General features: G+C 43.4%; 1 protein-coding gene across 1 annotated transcript in view; it reads right to left on the reverse strand.

Annotated features, from left to right (window-relative positions):
* The window catches only part of ALK (ALK receptor tyrosine kinase), a 2,452,973-nt gene that overhangs the window by 32,433 nt on the left and 2,400,364 nt on the right, over nucleotides 1-20,176 (reverse strand). Inside the window, exons 25-26 of the mRNA XM_078647129.1 lie at nucleotides 12,588-12,685; nucleotides 8,618-8,710 (exon numbers count right to left, since the gene is read on the reverse strand). Coding sequence (XP_078503255.1) covers nucleotides 8,618-8,710; nucleotides 12,588-12,685 — 191 coding nt within the window. The remainder of the gene's footprint in view (nucleotides 1-8,617; nucleotides 8,711-12,587; nucleotides 12,686-20,176) is intronic.

A 20,176-nucleotide genomic window follows, 5' to 3' on the forward strand; every position in this document is an offset into this window, starting at 1 on the left:
GAACTTACTGCAGAGGAATAGAAGTAAATTATCAGAACCAGAAGGTGGGTTAAAACAATTCAACTAATTATATATGATGTGTTGCAAAGTATTGAAAATAGTAGCATTGGAGAATACAAAGCAAGAATTACATTCCAAGCTTCAGCCACCATTCACACGGCCTACTGAGGATTAGGCCAGAGTTAGCTTCAAGAGCTCGGATCGCAGGATGTCCATGCTAGAGTCCTCTGGACAGCATCCCTCAACTCAAAGCTTTCAAATGGATAAAACAAGGAGGGAAGTGCCTGGGGGTCCCTGAGACAAACTCTGCCACAAGCAGAGTCCCCGCCTTTCTTTTCAGAAAACTAGCGAAGAAGGAACTGTTTAAATTAAACATGAACTAACTTCATTTGCAGGAGAAGCAGTAAAAGAATGCAGGAGAGATGCCCAGCACCCCACTGCACTCTAATTAACCTGCAAAGGTTTGCTCGTCAGCAGGGCTGTGGTGTATCTGCAATGTTTGTCCAACACTACACAGCGCCACAAAGTGGCGAGAGGGTGACATTGCAGGGCTTTATACAACCCTGTTAATAAATAAGTAAGTACATTGATATTTAAGATACTTGTTCAGTTTAGTTACAGAAAACGTTCATTCTATTTACATCCTAAGATTAGGTGGTGAGTGCCTGATAGTTCCTTGCAGGTAGAATGCTCAGTGTGTCATTTGTAAGCTCTACCAGACGGCAGCGGGTAGTGTGGGGCTACTTGAAAGTTTCCTGACTCTTACAGTTCAGCAAGGTCGCTATTTCATCTTGTCAGAGCTCACACCTTTCAATTAGGCTGATGATTGGTGTCAGAACTAACATGGGTCTCCTTCACCCGTGTAGTGGGGAGTGTGGAACAGTTTCACCCATGATCTGCAATCACAGAGTTCAGAAAAGTTCATTATCTTCTGTAGGGCCTGGAGGTGCTGGTGGACCTCTAGGAATGGGGTGCTTCGCTCACCAGGACTGGTTCAGGATAGGGAACATTTAACACTGGACTACAGAATGGTTCTGTTGAAGGTGTAGCCACTCCCGACCAGGTAGCAGCAAGAAAGAAGCATGGAGGACAGCGGTGGAAGACACTGAACTTCCTCAAAGCTCACAGAGTTTTTATTTTAGCCCACTGTTTAAGCCAGTTGTTTTGATTTTTTTGTGGTAAAGTACTATTTCGACCTTTGTTTAAAACATTGTTTTCGGCCAGATATTTATTGTGCCTCACATTATGGCTGCCCAAAATCTGTCTACACCTACTGTGCCAGTGGGATTACATCCTATGGCAATGGGGTTAGGAGAAGTCCCCCCACCCCCCATCTGCCTACTTAGGCAGAAAGGCAGTGTCTTTCTAGAAGCAAGCTGGGAAGGGATGTTTATAACAGCAGACTGATGCTCGATTGAGAGAAGGAAAAGAAGAAACACGTGTGATAAAGCAAATATCATTAATTTTATAGAAAATACACTTTGTGCTAAGAATACATTTTCATCTAGAGACACATAAGGTTGTTTTCTCGTAGCAAGGCACTGCTGTCTTGGCTTTTATTGGAGCCAGGGCAAAACATTATGGTGGGCCCCCATAACCCAGAAATTGTATCGACCTTAGAAGAATGAAAGGCTGATTGGGTCTGCCAGTATTCAATTAAGTGATGTAGACGTTGCATACAGATATCTACTGCATGCAAATTAAGCTATACCAATTGAACTGGCGAGTAAAGAGTGTAACACACACACACGTGTTATTTTCTAAATTTGCACTGTGGAAGTGACCAGGGGTGATATTGCTGTTTGTGCAACAAGCTGCATGCTGTAGTTACGGTTTCCCATCCTCTTACATCTACTTCTCCCACCTTATTGTTGTCCCTGTCCTTCTGGTATCACACCCTCTACCAATGTATTTTTTGTTTTACTTTTATGAACGGCGAGGAGTGCGCACATCTTTTCCTAGAGTACTGATTTCTGCTGGGAAAGCCTTCTGTTCTTGCTCCCCGCCGCCAAAAAATGGGGGTAATGGTTCCTGCAAACCACCACTACTCCTGTGGATGAAATCACAATTGTTTGCTCCTGTTATCTCCATTTTACTGTGAGCCATTAATCTCATAGGTTGTGAGAGGAAGGCCCCCCACCAATGAATGCTTTGCTAACATCTGAATGCTGCCACCATTTGACAGTAATTCTACAGCAAATGTTCTCTGTAGGTTTTGGGAAGAATTCTCTTATTGACTTATTCGCCTTCGCATTTCGGCTGGGTTCTCTCTGTTTAACGCTAAACATAGCAGCCCCACTCTAAGAGACTGCTTTGTGACAGGTAACATTTAAAGATAACTCTTTAAAACATGACCAGTACTTCTATAAGGCGAGGTAAGGCATCTGAAGTCAAATAAAGGCTTAAGGGCGCCCCCTACTGGTGGTGCCAAATCACTAAATAAAATCAAGCATTGCCAAAAGCCAATAGGTCTGGCTTTAGCTGCTGCCTTTTTGGCTTTGTCAAAGCTTGATATGTTTTGTTGTGGTTTAGATAAAAACTTTATTTTGGGGGAGCTACTGGGTACTCATCTGGAATTGAATGGAACCTCTTTGTGTGCGGATGTCCTCCTTGTGAAAGGGCAGAATGCCAACACCCACACTAAAGTTAGCCAATGGCTGTTACCCCGTGCATTAGCAGGGGGAAGAAAAATAGTACTGACACAACAACAGTCCAATGGATGAAGAGAGCTGGCGAAAAGCCTCCATAAGTAAGTAGATTATACAAATAATATTAGTAAATTCAAAGGTCACTGTTAATAGCAGACCTGAAAAGGATAAGAAGAATTATGGCAGTGACTCCCAAAATCTGGTTTACTGTATATAGCTGGTGTGCTTCAAGGTAGAGCACATACATAATTTACACACCTGCAAAAGCAAGTGTTCTGCACACCAAAGCGTTTACCTGCTTGGTAACAGACTTTACTCAAGACTTCTGAGCTCATAGAAGGTTGTGAGAGATTTCATACTTTTTTACGTGGAATGTGCAGCACTGAGGATAGGCTGAAGATAACAAAACTCCTGACATCCTGGAACCTTTGACTGTCTAAAGATCACTCATAGGTAAACATTTAGTAGAACAATTCAGACTGACTGCAAGGTTTCTGAGAAAAAACTCTTCAGGAGGTCATATAGGTAGATACAGCACCTGGCACCGAGAGACACAGCTGCGAGTGATGCCTTAAATGCCGTAAAAAAAGAAGTAAACACGCCAACCAGGCTCCAGAATGGGTAAGATAGTAACCGAGCAGTGGGCACCTACTGAAAAAAGTTCAGGAAAACTCCTCTGTGCTCTACGGGGAGACAATCCTACCCTTCACTGCAACATCAGGACTTTCACAATTGTTCTACCACCTGGTTAAAGGATCATTACCCTGCTCCATTCAATGTGGTAACAGTCCTGGAAATGATACACTGAATAAATGCAACTGTAAATCACCGCAAAGAAGCAATCCCTGGTCAAATGCGTGGTCCAAAACACAACTCTGTCCGCTAATATTGTCTCGCCTTCGCTTTTCTTCCATCTTTCCTCAATAATGCCATCTCCTTTTTGATTTTCCCTTGTCTCTCCCTAGTTCTGCTTCATTTAAACAAGCCTCACTTGCCCTTATTCACTGGCTCCTAAGGTATTTCTGAATTTCTAATGTCTATATCATTCATCCCCACACACCTGTTAGCCTTTTCATTTTATTGATTAATGTCTCTTTAGAAATCAAATTGATTTTAATTACAGATAAATGCATTAAATCAATTCGGACCTGCTGAACAAAACTTTGTAACAGTCGCAAACTTTCCCATTCGCTAAATCAGAGATTTGCAAGTGGTAAAAAGCATTTGTGTGTTTATTAGAAACATTTATTGATTCATTTCCTGATCGGGAAATGTGTTTCTGAATTGGTAAATGGGTTTAGTAATGGATTTATGACTTGCGTCTATTTGCTCTAGGCAATTTATTGTAATATGCCTTTTGTATGAATTTTGTAAGTGTTTCACACTTTATTATAGCTATGCATCTTTTATGAATTTGTTTATAAAGTCGAATAAAGATGTATTTGCATTGACTTGCTGTTTGGAAGAAGCCACTGCTACCAGTCAGTGAAACTTTAAAAACACAATGAAAACATTTTTTTAAATGTAGTCTTGTTTAAGAAAACAGGCTAAATTTACAAAAAAAAGTTTTTTTAAATTAGACTCAGTCACAGACATGGTGATCTGCTGACCCTCACGAGCCACCATCCCTGTGATTGTGGCAAAAAGCAAGGAGTTTCAAATTGCGACCTGTCTAATTAATATTAATTAGGAAGTCGCTCTGCGATCACCTGCAATTTACTAACCAACCTATTTGTACATAGATTGGTTAGCAAAATGAAATTTAATTCTGTGAGCAATTTGGGGCCAGGTGAACATAGGTAATCGTTTGCGATGACCAAATAGAAAATTTTTGCGATTCGCTATTTGGTACTTGCAAACACCCATGTACAAATTTGTGGTTTACTCATTTTGCAATTCCAAGTGGGTTGCAAACAGACCCACCTCATGAATATTAATGAGGTAGGTCTTGGTTTGTGTCCCATTGAGAATCCCAAAAATCACATGGATGGTTGCCTGTTGGGGTCAACAGACGACCATGTCTGTGATTGCTTTTAAATAAAGCAATCTTTTTTAAAATGCAGCCTGTTTTCCTTAAAGAATAACAGGATGTGTTTCAAAATGAGAAATGGAAAGTTTTCTTTGAATTTTTTTAAAGTATGACCACCCACTGCCTGCTCGTGAAAAATGTTTTAACAAACATTCACAAAGAGGAAGGGAACCTTTGGGGTCCCCTTCCCATTTGCAAATTCGTTACCACCTACTTGAATTAAGCAGTAAAATGCATATGTTTTGCTACTACATTTTGGCTGCAAACCATTCACACATAACACTACGATTTGGTATTAGGAAGGGACGTCCTAAACACGCCCCTTCTTAATAACAGCGCGCAAACCCAATTTGAGTTTTGATAATAGGTTACTGAATCACAAATAGTGATTTGTACATTTCAAAAAGCCTTTTTGCATTCGCAAACAAAATCAGCCCGTTTGCAAACACAAAAAGACTTTGTACATCTGGCCCATAATCTATGCGTATTAAGCCCCTTATTTGCACAAAACAGGTCGTTATCAATGGAAATAAACTGATCCTTCATAAAGATAAAGGTAGACCATAATTCATCTAACACAGGTGAATAACAGGTATTGCAGTGTAACATATTCCATACCACAATCTTCACCTACCCTGTTGTAGAGAGGCACGAGTAATCGCTGAACACATGAACTCTGCCATGGGCCCTGGATATCAATGTTCCCGAAGTCCGGCTCTTCACTCACAATTCATTTTCTTCATGATGCCCTCTGCACTCCAATTATTTCTGTCTTTTACTACGGAAGAGATGCAGAGCTGGCAAGTTTCCTTGGTCAATGCGTGATGGCCTTCTCCAGTCCAGGTGTTTTCATTTGAATTTTAGAACTTGTAATCTTGATATCTAGAGGAATTTGCAAAACTACAAATCCCAGACTTAAAAAAGAAAACCTGGACTAGAACAGTATGTCACACATGGACCTGAGAAACTTGCCATGGTTTGAGATGGGGACGGGTCCCTTTTTAGGTGGAGCCTACGCAGTGCGCATGCACGGTCTGCAAGATCGGCTGTAAGCAGTATAGCGAGTGTAATCCCGCCTGCTGCTTGCCATTGGTTAACCTCTGCTTTGCTCTTCTTTCCTGGCTCCTTATTGGTTGGTGCTCCCGATACATTAATTCCTTTTTATTGGAAGGAGCACTGACCAACTGCAGTTTTATTAAGCTGTAAGTGTTCATGTGTTGTGTTTAGGGACTACTTGCTTTATTTTTTTGCTACTGACTGATATTTTGTCACCACGGCGCCCGGTTTCATGGTTTTCTTTTTTATGAACATTGCACCCGCTTTACAGGCAACCATGCACATAAATTGCATATGCACGGGCTCCATGCTTTATATTTAAGCACAGCGCCCGCTTTATCATGATTTTTTAATTACTGTGCACGGGCGCTGCGCTTTATGTTTTAGCACAGTGCCCACTTTTATATTTACAAAACTTGTGATGCGTTATATTTTTAAGCATGGCACCCACTTTTATGTTTAAAAAAAGCAATAGCTTTAAGTCTGACAAATGCAATACCTATTGCATTGCAAATGCTTTTTACTCTCTTGCATTTGGGCCCAAGACTTCCTGGCCACCTCCTTTGTAACCTCACCCCTTTCTAGGAGAATGGACTGGGCCACTTCCGACGGGTAATTCAACCTTTCTGTTTCCAGCACCCTCCTTCCTGTACTTGAATTGCAGCGCCTCTCCAGGGTGCCCGCGCACTTGACTGTTCCTATTGTGATATATATTGGTAGTTTTAGAAGATGCCCCATTGGAGGAGGGAGAGCGATCTGATGTCGTCACTATCCAGCGGAAAGGAAGTGACAAAGGCAAGTACCATTGCAATGATGGGTGGCCATACTGGGGTCGGTCTGAGCATGTGCGATACTCAGCATTGGAAAGGTGGTTTTAGGCAGCCAGGTAGGTTGAAGGAAGAGAAAAGAAAGTCTCTCCATTCCGGTCTGTCACAGATGCTACCGCCACTTTGAATGCCTGACACCATTTCTTTATTGTTCCTGGAAAGGGATACGTTTAATTTCTCCTATTTTCAACTCTATATTTGTGCTACTTTTTCCATAGTCATTTATTTGGTAATATATCCACGTAGATACTATCAGAGTTGTCACTATTGTAACAAGGGTATCATGGGGGATTGGTGACCTCAAGCTACAGGACTTTCATCTAAGCTCTGTAGCGCTGGGACGAGCGAGCATCATGGAGCTATATGTATCTGAACGGAAACTGTGTATGGGCTGCGGTATCCAAAGAAGTAGAATATGGGGCATCCTCGTATGCCTCCTAATCAAACTAGCAAAACTACTGATCTACAGGCACATGCATCAAGGTAGGATTTTGTGAGTCCTTAATTGCGATAATTAAGGAATCGCAATTAAAGACTTGCAAAAGCCTATGTAAAAAAAGCGATGGCTTCCCATTCAAGCGATGGCTTCCCATACAGGCCCATAGGAATGAATGGGAAATTGCATGCGCAATTTGCGAGTACCAATAGGTCCTCGCAAATTGCGCATGCAATTTCAGGGTGCAAGGGTGTCAAAAAGACACCCTGTTGCACCCCTGAAATTGATCTGTGCACATATGTTGCGCACACACATGCCCTAATGGCATGTGTGTGCGCAACATGAAACTTTGAAAAATGCACAAAAGTGCATTTTTCAAAGTTCTTGCAAATTACCATCAAGTTCAACTACATGGTAATTTGCGCCGCCCCCTATTAGCGAAATCGCTGATTTTTTTTACTTTAATGCATTGCATTTAAGGAATCTCAATTTGCGATTCCTTAAATGCAATCACAATTTAAGTAATCGCAATTTAGAGATTACCTAAATTGCGATTTTTACATTTGGGATGATGCATCCCAAATGCAAAAATACAGGTCGCAAATGGGCAGATTCTGAGAATCTGCCCGTTTGCGACCAGTTTTTCTTTTGATGCATGTGCCTGCTAGTGCTTTGTGCCCTTCACAAACCTAAAGGCCCGTTGACATCAGTCTCGAAAAGCACGAGGTGGAATACCAATAAATGCGTATCTCCAGCTGTCATCTCAGAATGACGGCCAGACTCATCCTGATTCACAATCCAGACCTTTTTATCTTATTTACACCGGTGTCTTTCATGTACAGAAACACACACGCCTCCCTCTCCACTCTACCTCACTCAAGGTTTTGTTAAGGTGATCAAGATTTGCGAATCTCAACAGACACAATCAACAGGTGTGTGCCACACAATGACGCACACTGCACACACCCTTGAGGAAAATATAGTTGGCTAATAATGTGTCAGAAAAAAACACTATAATTTAAAATATCGAATCCAGTATAGATCATGTGACATTGGTCCTATATGTACACTCTAGGCTCACCTTTAAGTCAGCAGGCAGCTCAGTAAACACTTTAGACTAGAGATTGCTCACAGAACAAAAAAAACTGTTATCTTTGGCAGTATCTGACGAGAGAAAGTGCGCCTTGAAAGCAATGAGTGACGTATAACGTCTATAATTCCGTCATTGCCTCTTCCTTCTACACAAGTCAAGTCTAGTTTAAGTTTATTTGCTTAAGTTCTCAACTGAGGACAACAACAGTTTTACATATAAAATTTACATTTAAATAGTAAAATTGTCATTCTAATACAAAGTTAAAAATGAGTTAAAAAATGTGAACATATTAATACACACAAATTCATTAGGCGGTTCCTTACAAAGTAGAATCAGATTCTGAACAGAGTTAATTTTTCATTTTGTTCTTATTGGTTTTAAGAATCTTTTTCTACCCTCTGTGACAATCACGTTTGGGCAAGCGAATAACACAGTGTGGCTGTGTCTCCCTTCTACACAGCCACAACTTCCTCCCAGTGGTGCACAAACCGCCATTTTGAATTGGTACCAAACCATGCAAGCCCTTACCTGTAGATGTCCCGCGCCATTCCAAAATCTCCAATCTTTGCTACCCGTCCTGGGCCCAGGCAAGTAAGGAGGCAGTTCCTGGCGGCAATGTCTCTGCAGGGAGAAGAAACAAACGCTGGGTGAACTTGCAGCTTATGTAATGCCTTGCATCACCTGTTCTTCTTGTGAATGGATAACACATGATAGGTATGGGAATTAGTGATCATTAAAAAGGACAAAAAAACACCGGGCTTTTTGTGTGACGTATTCATTGCACACACACACCTCATTTGAAACCCTCGATTCTTGGGTTCCAATTGACTTCACATAATGAATGCAGAATCATTAATTGGTAAATGCGGTGCAATTCTGTAATAAAAAAGCCACTATGCTGCTAATGAAGTCTCAATTCTGGGAGGTCCTTACCACTCTCTGATCTCAACCTTATTACAGTTTCTGGGAGAATCACGAATTGGAGCTTGAATTTTGTATTTTGCATTAATTAGGGCACCTCTACGAATTTCGATACCATAACGCTGGTAGAATCTGAGCATGAAAAGATCTGCATCATTCCGAGTTTTCATATCTTGGAAAGTGTGGAAAAAACACAGGATTACTGGGCTATACCGTAATCCAAGAGGTAGAACTTGAAATAATACACCACCTGGTATTTCAACCATGCGATTTGTATTTAACAGGTGCGGTAATACCGTTGAAAATAATGTGGCCATTATAACAAGGGATTGCTCAGAAGCAGCTGTGGAGGAGGGGGAGCTTGAATGTGTAGGGGATGGTGGAAGGGGTGATGGGAGAAGCCATTTTGTTTATGTATTAGCTGCCTAAGCTTGAACTTTCAGAAGCACACACTTGACATTGGAATGCTATTAAAGTGTCTTAGATAGCTAGATAATTTATGTTGTTTTTCTCTGGCAGAAGCACAGATGGGAGGAGGGCAGTCATTAACCCACATAGATTTTTAAGTCTGGCATGACAGTGCAACTGTCGCCTGACCTTTTAACCTACACCAATATTACTCTACAGCTCTTTGCTGCCCCACATATACACAACTATTCCCATGGATATTTACTTGCAATGCTTCACATTACCATAATTCGGGCTGGACTGTTCCCACAAGGAACAGGGTCAAGACTGATTTGCATATTGATGGGTACAAACTGGGGTGGTGTGGTGAGCAAAAGAATGATGGATTAAATCCAGATCCTTGTGACTGGGGGGTGAATGTTTGCATTGTCCAGCATTCCGTTCATCAATTGTTTGTTTTGCATATGAGACATTACCATACAGCCTTCCTTTAAAGCCGTATCTATTGGCATTCTCAATGATTGTACAAAGATGCAACAAAAATCGGACCCTTTATCAACAGTATCTTCTAAGTAATAGTATGCTGTTGTAAGTTCTCCACTTACAATGCACTTTATGAGACCTTTCCATAGCACTGGTCTTTGAGGTGCTAGCTTAACCATGCTGATGCAGTCTGTTCATCAATGGAGCCCCACTCTCAGCTTCCATATTGTTGTAATCCAAGATGCTGCTGCATTATGTGATTTTCTTCCAGGCCGGCTGGGAGCAACACACACAAAGTCACTCAACTGTTAGGGAACGATTTCCCTAATAAAAATCCCGGGATTTTGGGTTGACAACGCTTGGTTTTTTTTTCTTATGAAACTGTGCAAGTTCCATGCTCAGAGAAGTTTGCAATCTTGGACATAAACTATGTGAAGGTACAGTCAGATGATTTCTTAAGTTTGCAAACCATTAGTTTCCTGCTGTTAGCCCTAGCACCTATCCCAAAACCAGTTTCAGATGTACCCAACACCCACAGAGAGCAAACTGCTTCCAAAGGCATCAGTGCTCCCCTCTTTTTGGCAGAAGGCCTATTGCACATGTCCCTCCAGTAGAGATGGGCACTCTGTTTCACAACAACGCTACTCAAAACAGTAGAGTAATGCAACGATAAAAACACAGAACCGTGCAGTTAAAATTGTAAATAATGTATTATGATAAGGTAGGGGGCTAAATTATACCAACACTGAATGCAGTGTTATTGATTTTTCGTATTATATGTGATATAAGGCGAAATGAGAAAGTATTAATACTAATTTGGTACCACTTTGAAGGTTAGCAAACTATCTAGCTGACAGAGAGACGGCAACAATAAGAAATGCCTATAGATCAAGGTAAGCTTCCACAACAATCTTCTCAAATCTGTTAACCAACAGTAACAATAACAACATTATGTTACAAAATGGTAAAAAAGAGTGGTGACAAAGTAATTTTCAACGCATGACGGTCTCTTGATCAATTTAATTAAAAATTGGTTAAATTTGAAACAAATAGCTATATATCCAAAAGCATCAGAAAACAGAGTTATTTGGGTTTCATATGTAAGTTTACTACAAAAACCTATTCTTTTTTCAAACATTCTTCCTATGAGACAGTAAAACAAGATTATTAAGGTATTAACTATGTCACACCCAAAAGACAACTAGTAAATTTGTAGTAAAAGGATATTGCTGTTACCTTTACCTCAAGTATGAGGTGGCGTTTGCACCAACTGTCTCAGGTTTAGGGTGCAATCTGTTTTATTTTGTGCTGGCAAAACTTTAATGGAATATTGCCGAATCATATACTAATTTAACCTTCCACATTATCCGAGCCAAACTAAACCGAATGTTTGTCTATAGCTTTGCTGCATTGAATGGTAATATTACACCCTTCTGTTTAAGCCTATGCAAATATTTTTTGCCTTAGTTCAGGATACACCCCAAGCTCAGATCAGATTTGCTTATGTTTAGAGCTTCCGGTTTTTTGGTTTTTATATTTTTTAACATTTCCACTTGCATTCATTCATATTTATTTTTTAGCCATCTTATTAGTAGTTATCTATATATTTTTGGGGGGTTTACGAATAAGTGGAGTCAAATTAGTACATTTCCACATTTATTTAATTCCTAAACATGAACTCACACTTTGGCTGCTGAATTTGCTAAAGAGCGACAGGCATCAAATATAGCAAAACACTACACCCACAGGATAAGGCTACCTCAACCGGATTTGTAACTTCTCTGTGCTGTCTATCTGCCCATCTATGGTCTTGGAATTCACAACAGAAACAGAAAGCATGGAAAGTCACTTATCAGAAGCACACTTTTAAGTATTTTTCCGCTTTTAAAAATAAATACAGATCGAAGCACAATGTTTTCTGTCTGTATTTATCTGTAAAAACCAAAGGGGATGATGGATGGAGTGTTGAACATTGCAAGCACTCACCCCCAGTCAATTGATCTGGGTTTAATCCATCATCATTCTTTAGCTCACTCCGCCACCCCATTTCAGACATGGCCATATGCAAATCAGCCTGACCCTGTGCCTCATGGGAACAGTCCAGCCCGAACTGCCAAACCATGTATTCTCTGGACCGGAAACAAGATTCCGAGGACCGGTTTCTGGCTAATCAGCCGTCATCAGCCAGGCTAGCTTGAATCCAGTGGCAAAGTGAGCAAGGGACCCACGTCTGGGAATACCCTGCAACTTAGGGCGAACAAAGCAAAACCTAAAGGGACGATGGACGAAGTGTTGAACATTGCAAGCACTCACCCCCAGTCAACTGATCTGGGTTTAACCCATCATCATTCTTTATCTCACTCAGCCACCCCAGTTCAGACGTGGCCATATGCAAATCAGTCTGACCCTCTGCCTCAGTGCTTGCAATGTTCAACACTCCGTCCATCATCCCCTTTGGTTTTGCTATGTTCCACCTAAGTTGGCAGGGTATGCCCAGCCAACTTAGGTCTGCCGTGATTAAAAAACATACACTCTGATCATTAAGACAACAAACCTAGAAAAAGATTTCAAGTCTTGACGCACACATCTTCAGTCGCAGCAGTCTTTTCAGCAAGTGTTAGGAAAGTAGTACTTTTCATCACAATAAACATGCAATGTGCCCTACCAGACCTTTTGCAAGATTTACCTGTGAATAAAGTGGTTTTCTTCCAGATACTGACATCCTTGTGCTATGTCACGTGCCACGTTCAGCAGATCCAGCATGCAGAGGGAGGAGGGCTGGTTCTAGAAAGGGAAGTAGGACAACAGATTTACATATTAGATGGAAGAAAAAGATCCTCAGAAAATTCGAAGGGTTTGAATGTTATGATTCTTCGCTGTGGTTCTAGGGCAGGAGGTCAACCAGCACGTGCACATCCAATAGTCTAATTTGGAGGCAAATGCAACAAGCGGTGTGAGGCCGAGTTGACATGAAATAGAAATACCAAACAATAATTCGTGTTAGATTCAGGCAGGCATAAAAGCGTCAGAAAATGTTATCCTATGATTACTTTCATTTAGAGAAAGGATACGGGTTAAAGGGAAAAATAGGGTAAAGATAAGATGCAGGGGGATGGTTGGAAGGAGGGGAAGGGTTAGGAGAAGGGTTAAAGGTGACAGGTTTGACTTCCTTTCTGAGACAGAGATGGGATAATTGAAGAAGTTAGAATAAGGGATGTGGATAACAGCACAAAATCCATTCTTTGAGAAATAGGAACAACATGTACCTTTACCTTTAAACCATATTGACACTTTCCTAGGCGCCATTAAATTTCAATACTGCTTTGCACTGTTTGATTCAAACTTAAAACTTAAAACTTTCAACATAGATTCACAGCAACCAAACCATGAAACAAGTGCACCTCTATATTGTGCTATGGCTGATGTGTACAGCTCTTGGCTGCTGTAGTGTTGAGCAGCTGCTACTAAAATGCTGTAAACCTACACCTGGATGCAGTGCAGAGGAGGAACCAACAAAAACAAAATGGTTTGTGGTAAGCGGTTTCCTGATTGTGGACCAAAACGCAAACCCAGAGTTATTTTGCTAGATCTACAGTGGTTCCAGATTTACATTGACTACCGTCATCATGCTGTCAGGACCAAAACCGAATGCAAAGTAGTATTTAATCTAGTTGTACTTACTTCTTACTTAGGAGACTACCTTGGAAGAAGCAGCTCAGTGCTGCAGTTTTAAATGCCAAGCAAGTGGGCTTGGCTTTTTTTTTGCATAGGAAGAGCATTCCGCCGCTAGGATAGGGCAGTTTGTAGGCACTGGTGGTCTACAGTGAAGGAGCTCTTAGATCTGACACACATCTTCCTCTTAAACTCCCCTAACTCTTCAGGTGTTGCAGAAGAGCATGCTAATGCATCATGGGATTCAGTGATGGCCACTGCAGACTTCAGAAACAAATGACTCTGAATGTGCTTGTCAGGCTGAACCCAAACAGGTTGTTCTGTGCTGTGTATGGAGGCTTCCAACCAGCACACAACAAACTGCATGCATCCTACTGGCAGACAGGCAACACCCGAATGATAAGGACGTGACCCACCTGGAATTAAACTGAGACCCTCAGATTACACACAGATGGCTGCACTACACACAAATACTCAGGGGACTTTCAGCTGATTTATAAGCAAGTCCTGAGTGGCACTGACTAGCGCCACAGAACTACCAGTCACTGTCACCTTTTAGTAGGATTGGGTGTATTTTCTCTTCATGTGACCTCATAGATGTCAATTATATATATATATTACAATGACACCTTGATAATTTGTCCCAATAGATGGCCAGGCTGATCATCTCTCATAGCCTTAGACCCTTGCTCTAACAATGAGCTATCTTGCCCTATCTCAATTAAATGTCATTGATTATGGCTTCCAAATACGTTATATTTGGATAAATGTGCTAACCGTTCATTGCGTTCACAGCCCTCTTTACAAGAGGTCTTCAAGCCTCCTTAAATACCCCCTGCATTTCTTTTTTATTTCTCCCTTATCACTTGTTTGTATAGACTTTCACTTGAATATGTTTTGCAACAATTGTATACTCTATATTTAACTTTATGCCCATGTTTTACTTTGTGCCACTGACTTTATTGCAATGTTTTCCACCGACTGTTATTTTTTTTATTTTTTTTCCCCTTCCTTCCATTCCCCCCGAATTATTTTTGTACTATGTATTGATACCATGTTTTTTTTCCTGACTAATAAAACTTCTCTTGAACTTAAAAAAAATGTAATTGATTGGGCAGTTGATGCATACGGTCCACATAACTGACCTTTTTCCAACACTATTTTATTTATTTTACCGATTCCTACAGTGCATGGAAACCCAAGGTATAGATGTGCTGTATAGGCTCACAATAAAAGCAGTACACGGTCTTACATAGATTACACAGGTAATTTGTTGAAGCCAATAGAGTGACACAGGTTTAACATAACATGTTCAGGTAAGTGGTGGGGGGTATAAGAGCAGGTGGGGTTGAGCTAGTGTGTGGGAGAATAGGGAGAGCGGAAGACGCGAGAAGAGAGTAGCAGTGTCGATGGGAAACAAGGGGAGGAAGCATAAGGGGAGGAAGGAAGCATAAGGGGATCAGGTGAGTAAGGAGAAGGGGAGGGAAGAGGAAGATGAGAATGAATGTGAATGCAGAGGTAGGGGGTGAGGATTACAGTTTAACCTGTCAATCAGTGGTGTTCGGGCTGATCTTTTATGGACTACCGAGATTATCGGGTCAGGTACAGTTTGAACAGGTGAGCCTTTAATAGACATTGGAACAAAAGGCGGTGGGTGTAGACCTGTTGACCATGAGCAGGAAGTTCTAGAAGGTGCGGCTCTAGAGAAAGAATGTTGTAGAGCATGAGAGATTCAGAAAAAAGGTGTTTCCAGGAAAAGTTTTTCTTAACTTCTCAAGTTCCTAGAACCACTTGAGGTCACATTATGCATACAGCGCACTTTCGCTGTTTGAGCTAAGCACACCTTACAAAAGGTGTGCCAGGCAAAAACAGGGATAGTGCACCCTATACCAAAGAATGTGCAGCCCCCAGGGCAGCTGCAAACACGCACTGCCCTCAGGGGGGCACATTCAAGTGAAATACAGAGCGGCTGCTTCAAAGCTGCTTCATGTTTCACAGTGCACACAGCATGCTGTTTGCACTTTGAAGAGGGAAGAGAGATCCCCTTGCAGGCATGTTCAGTGAGTAACTGCAGCCGCCTGCAGGGGGACATCGGGGGGGGGGGGGTTCCTGGAACCCATTTTTCTCCTCCAGAGGGCTGCCATAAATGCGCCACAAAAAGGTGGTGCACTTTCAGTGCACCTCCTGAGGGCATGGTTGCCTCTGCACACCCATCCACAATACAGTGCATGGACGTAGAGTCAAAGTGATCCCCTCATTTGTGTGGGGCCATGACCTTATGCAAATGAGGGAATATCCTCTAATAAAAGCTCTGGCGCAAACAGAATTACAGAAGGGAACACTCAAGCGTCTGAAGCCCCTTCTGTAATACCATTGTGCTCTGGGGGTACACAAAGCAGGTGCGCATGCCCCCAGGGCTCAATGTATAAGATGGCCCCTGATGTCTTAAGAAGAATGGGCAAGTAATACATACCTTTGGCATTGACTGCTTTGAAGGCTAAACATTCAAGTCAAGTCAAGTCAAGTCAAAATTTATATAGCGCACTACATACCCAGAGGGTCTCAAGGCGCTTGAGGAAGGGGGGGGTTTATTTATCAAAAATCCAGGTTTTAAGCTGTTTTCTGAATGCTAGGTGGTTTTGAGTGAGGCGGAGGTGGATGGGAAGGGAATTCCAGGTTTTGGCCGCTAAGAAGGAGAAGGATCTTCCCCCCATGGTGGTTTTGTGGATGCGCGGGACGTTGGCGAGGGCTTGGTTGGACGATCGCAGCTGGCGGGTGGGGGTGTAGAAGGAAAGGCGAGTGTTGAGGCAATCTGGTCCGAGTTCGTAGAGGGCTTTGTGTGCGTGGGTGAGGAGACGGAACGTTATCCTTTTGTTGATGGGGAGCCAGTGCAGGTCTTTCAGGTGACCGGAGATGTGGTCTCTGCGAGGGATGTTTAGTATGAGTCTGGCTGAAGCATTTTGGATGCATTGGAGTTTTTTCTGCAGTTTTGCGGTGGTACCGGCGTATAGGGTATTTCCGTAGTCTAGACGGCTAGTAATCAGTGCGTGGGTGACCGTTTTTCTTGTTTCAGTGGGGATCCAGCGAAATGTTTTTTTGAGCATACGAAGGATGTTGAAGCAAGATGATGAGACGGCATTAACTTGTCTGGTCATCGAGAGTGAGGAGTCCAGGATGATGCCCAGGTTCCGTGCGTGGTCAGTCGGTATGGGGGCTTTTCCTAGGGTCGTTGGCCACCAAGAGTCGTCCCAGGCGGAAGGGGATGCACCTAAGATGAGGACTTCCATTTTGACCGAGTTCCATTTCAGGCGGCTGTGTTCCATCCATTCGGCTACTTTCTTCATCCCTTCATGTAAGTTTGTTTTGGCGGTGTTTGGGTCTTTGGTGAGTGAGAGGATCAGCTGAGTGTCATCAGCGTAGGAGATGATGTTGAGGTTGTGTTGACGTGCGATGGTTGCGAGGGGGCTCATGTATACGTTGAAGAGGGTGGGGCTAAGTGATGATCCTTGCGGGACGCCGCAGATGACTTCGGAGGCTTCTGACTTAAAAGGGGGGAGGCGGACTCTCTGAGTTCTTCCAGTGAGGAATGAGATGATCCAGTCCAAAGCTTTTCCTTGAATTCCGATGTTTCTGAGGCGTTGTATCAGGGTGCTATGGCAGACTGTGTCGAAGGCTGCAGAGAGGTCAAGGAGGATGAGGGCGACTGTGTCTCCGTTGTCCAGTAGAGTACGGATGTCGTCTGTTGCTGCGATGAGGGCGGTCTCGGTGCTGTGTTTGGCTCGGAAGCCAGATTGTGAGGAGTCAAGTGCTTTGTTCGTTTCGAGGAAGTCGGCGAGTTGGATGTTGATGGCTTTCTCAATGACTTTGGCAGGGAAAGGGAGGAGCGAGATGGGGCGGTAGTTTTTGAGTTCGGTGGGGTCTGCTGTGGGTTTCTTCAGAAGGGCGCTGAGTTCGGCGTGTTTCCAGCTTTCTGGGAATGTGGCGGAGTTTAGGGAGCAATTGATGACGTCTCGGAGATGGGGTGCGATAACGGAGTTTGCTTTGTTGAAGATGTGATGGGGGCATGGGTCTGTAGGGGATCCGGAATGGATGGAGTTCATCAGGTGAATGGTGTCTTCTGTGGTTATTGGGTTCCAATTAAGAAGGTTATTCGGAAGAGGTGCAGGTTCGGAGGTGCGAGGGGTGGACTGTTTTACATGTTGGTTGTTAAAGCTGTTATGAATGTCGGCTATTTTGTCATGGAAGAATGAGGCGAGGGAGTCGCAGAGGACTTGAGAGGGGGTGATGTCGTTGGAGCTGGCGGTAGGGTTGGTGAATTCTTTGATGATGTTGAAAAGTTCCTTGCTGTTGCGAGCGTTGTTGTCTAGTCTGTCTTTGAGTGCTGATTTCTTGGCTGTCCGGATAAGTTGGTGGTGTTTGCGGATGGCGTTTTTGAAGGCGGCTAGGGTGGTATTGTTTGGGTCTTTTTTCCAGGTTTTCTCGAGGGAGCGACAGAGCTTCTTGGATTTCTTAAGGTCATCGTTGAACCAGAGGGCGTTCTTGCTTCCTTGCTTGATTTGATGTTTTTTCAGGGGTGCTAGTTTGTCGGCTGTTTGGGTTAGCCATTGTGTGAGGTTGATAGCGGCTTGGTTAGGGTTCGTTGAGTAGGTAGGGGTTTTTTGAAGAAGCGATGAGGAGATCTGGTCGGTGGTGATTTTGTTCCAATTTCTTCGTGAAGTTGGTTGAGGGTAGTAGTGGGTCGTGGTCTTGTTGTAAATGAAGTGGACGCAGCTGTGGTCCGTCCAGTGGAGGGGTGTGGTGTGAGTGAAGGTGATATGCTTGCTAGAAGTGAAGATAGGGTTGAGTGTGTGTCCTGCGTAATGTGTGGGGGTGTTGATAAGTTGTTTGAGTCCGAGATTGGCGAGATTATCCAGAAGGTTGGTAGTGTTACTGTCGTTGCTCTTTTCCAGATGGAAATTGAGGTCTCCCAGTAGAATGTATTCTTCCGAGGGGAGGGCGTGTGGGGTGATGAAGTCAGTGATGTCTTCGCTGAATTTTGTACGAGTTCCTGGTGGCCTGTAGAGGAGGGTGCCTCTGAGTGTGGTCTTGGGGTCGGTGTGGATCTGGAAGTGAAGGTGTTCGGCGATGGCGAGGTTGTCATCTGAGCTCGTTGAGACGCGGATGGTGTTCTTGTGGACGATGGCGATGCCTCCTCCTGTTTGGATGGGGCGGTCCTTACGGATGATCTTGTATCCTTCAGGGATGGCTATGGTGATGTCTGGAGCTGAAGAGGCATTCATCCAGGTTTCTGTTAGGAAGGCGATGTCCGGAGAGGTGGTGTCGAGAAGATTCCAAAGGTGGATGGCGTGTTTGTGAACCGAGCGGGTGTTGAGAAGGATGCAGTTAAGGTGGTTGGTGTTGGATCTATTTTTCGTGATTGAGGGTTTGGTGTGGCTCTTGATGCAGGTGAATTTGCAGAAGTGGCAGGTGAAGGGTCCATGGGTGTGTCCTGGTGCTGCTTGGGTGCAGTTAGGGAGTCGGCCGGCGTTCAGTGAGAGGAGGGTGGAGGCGTCGTATGTAATGCGGGAGGGGTGGGAGATGCGGGGACCAGGGGGTATGGCGCTGGGCGCGGTCCAGGCGCGGACGGGCGTAGACGGGCTTACCTTTGGCGCACCTTCGGCGTGGCCGCAGCGCGTGGACGCTGCGCGTTGGAACATCTGTCATATGTGGATAGTGGAAGGGGAGGGGCGAGGGAGGAGCAGCTGGGAGGCGGGTGCGTGGAGGAGAGGGCGGGCTCCGGGTCCAACAACAACAACAATGGCGGCAGAGAGGGAAGCGCAAACCGGGTTGGGGGAGAATAATAATTTAATGACGCTGTGGTCAGCGAGGCGCTTGAGGAGTGGTGCGCAGAGGTAAAGGACCACAAAAATGAATAAGCGATCAGGTAATGCAGGCAAAACAGTACGGGCACAATTAATTATTTAAATAAAATAATGCAGTCACAGTTAGGCGCAGGCACAGTCACGCGTTATTGTAGGCAAACAGAGCAGCTCAAACGATACCCAGGCGCAGTAGGCAGAGGAGAGCAGGGGCAGCAGGGAGCGACCGCTTCTAACGGAGTTAGGACGGTCACAGCGCTTGGATCTGCAGGGAGAAACATTCCAACTTGAATTTGATTATGGCCTTGATAGGGAGCCGGTGCATATCAGTGAGTACTGGAGAGATGTGATTGAATTTCTTGGTTGAGAAGAACAGATTAAGACAGATATTAGAGGAAGCCCCTAATAGAACCAACGTGCTAAAATCTAATTGAGATAGCATCAGGGCATCGTTGTCTGTTTTCAAGTGATCTGGTTGTATGACAGATTTTCATTTCTTTAGCAACTGGCATTGGACATCAGAGTTGTTGGCAATTCTAATAATGTATTGCTCTATGATGAAAGCTGAGTCTAACATTAATCCCGACGAGGAGACCGATAGTGGCAAAGTGGGGATGAAATCTGGCAGCCAGAGATGCTGTGAGAAAAGAACGAATTTGGTATTTGTAGGGTTGAGAGTCAGAAAATCCTCATTAAGCCAAATGTAAATATTGAGCAAGATTGATGTTAAGGTGAGGAAGTAATT

The sequence above is a fragment of the Lissotriton helveticus genome, chromosome 6 (genome assembly GCF_964261635.1).
Source record: "Lissotriton helveticus chromosome 6, aLisHel1.1, whole genome shotgun sequence".
Classification (NCBI taxonomy): domain Eukaryota; kingdom Metazoa; phylum Chordata; class Amphibia; order Caudata; family Salamandridae; genus Lissotriton; species Lissotriton helveticus.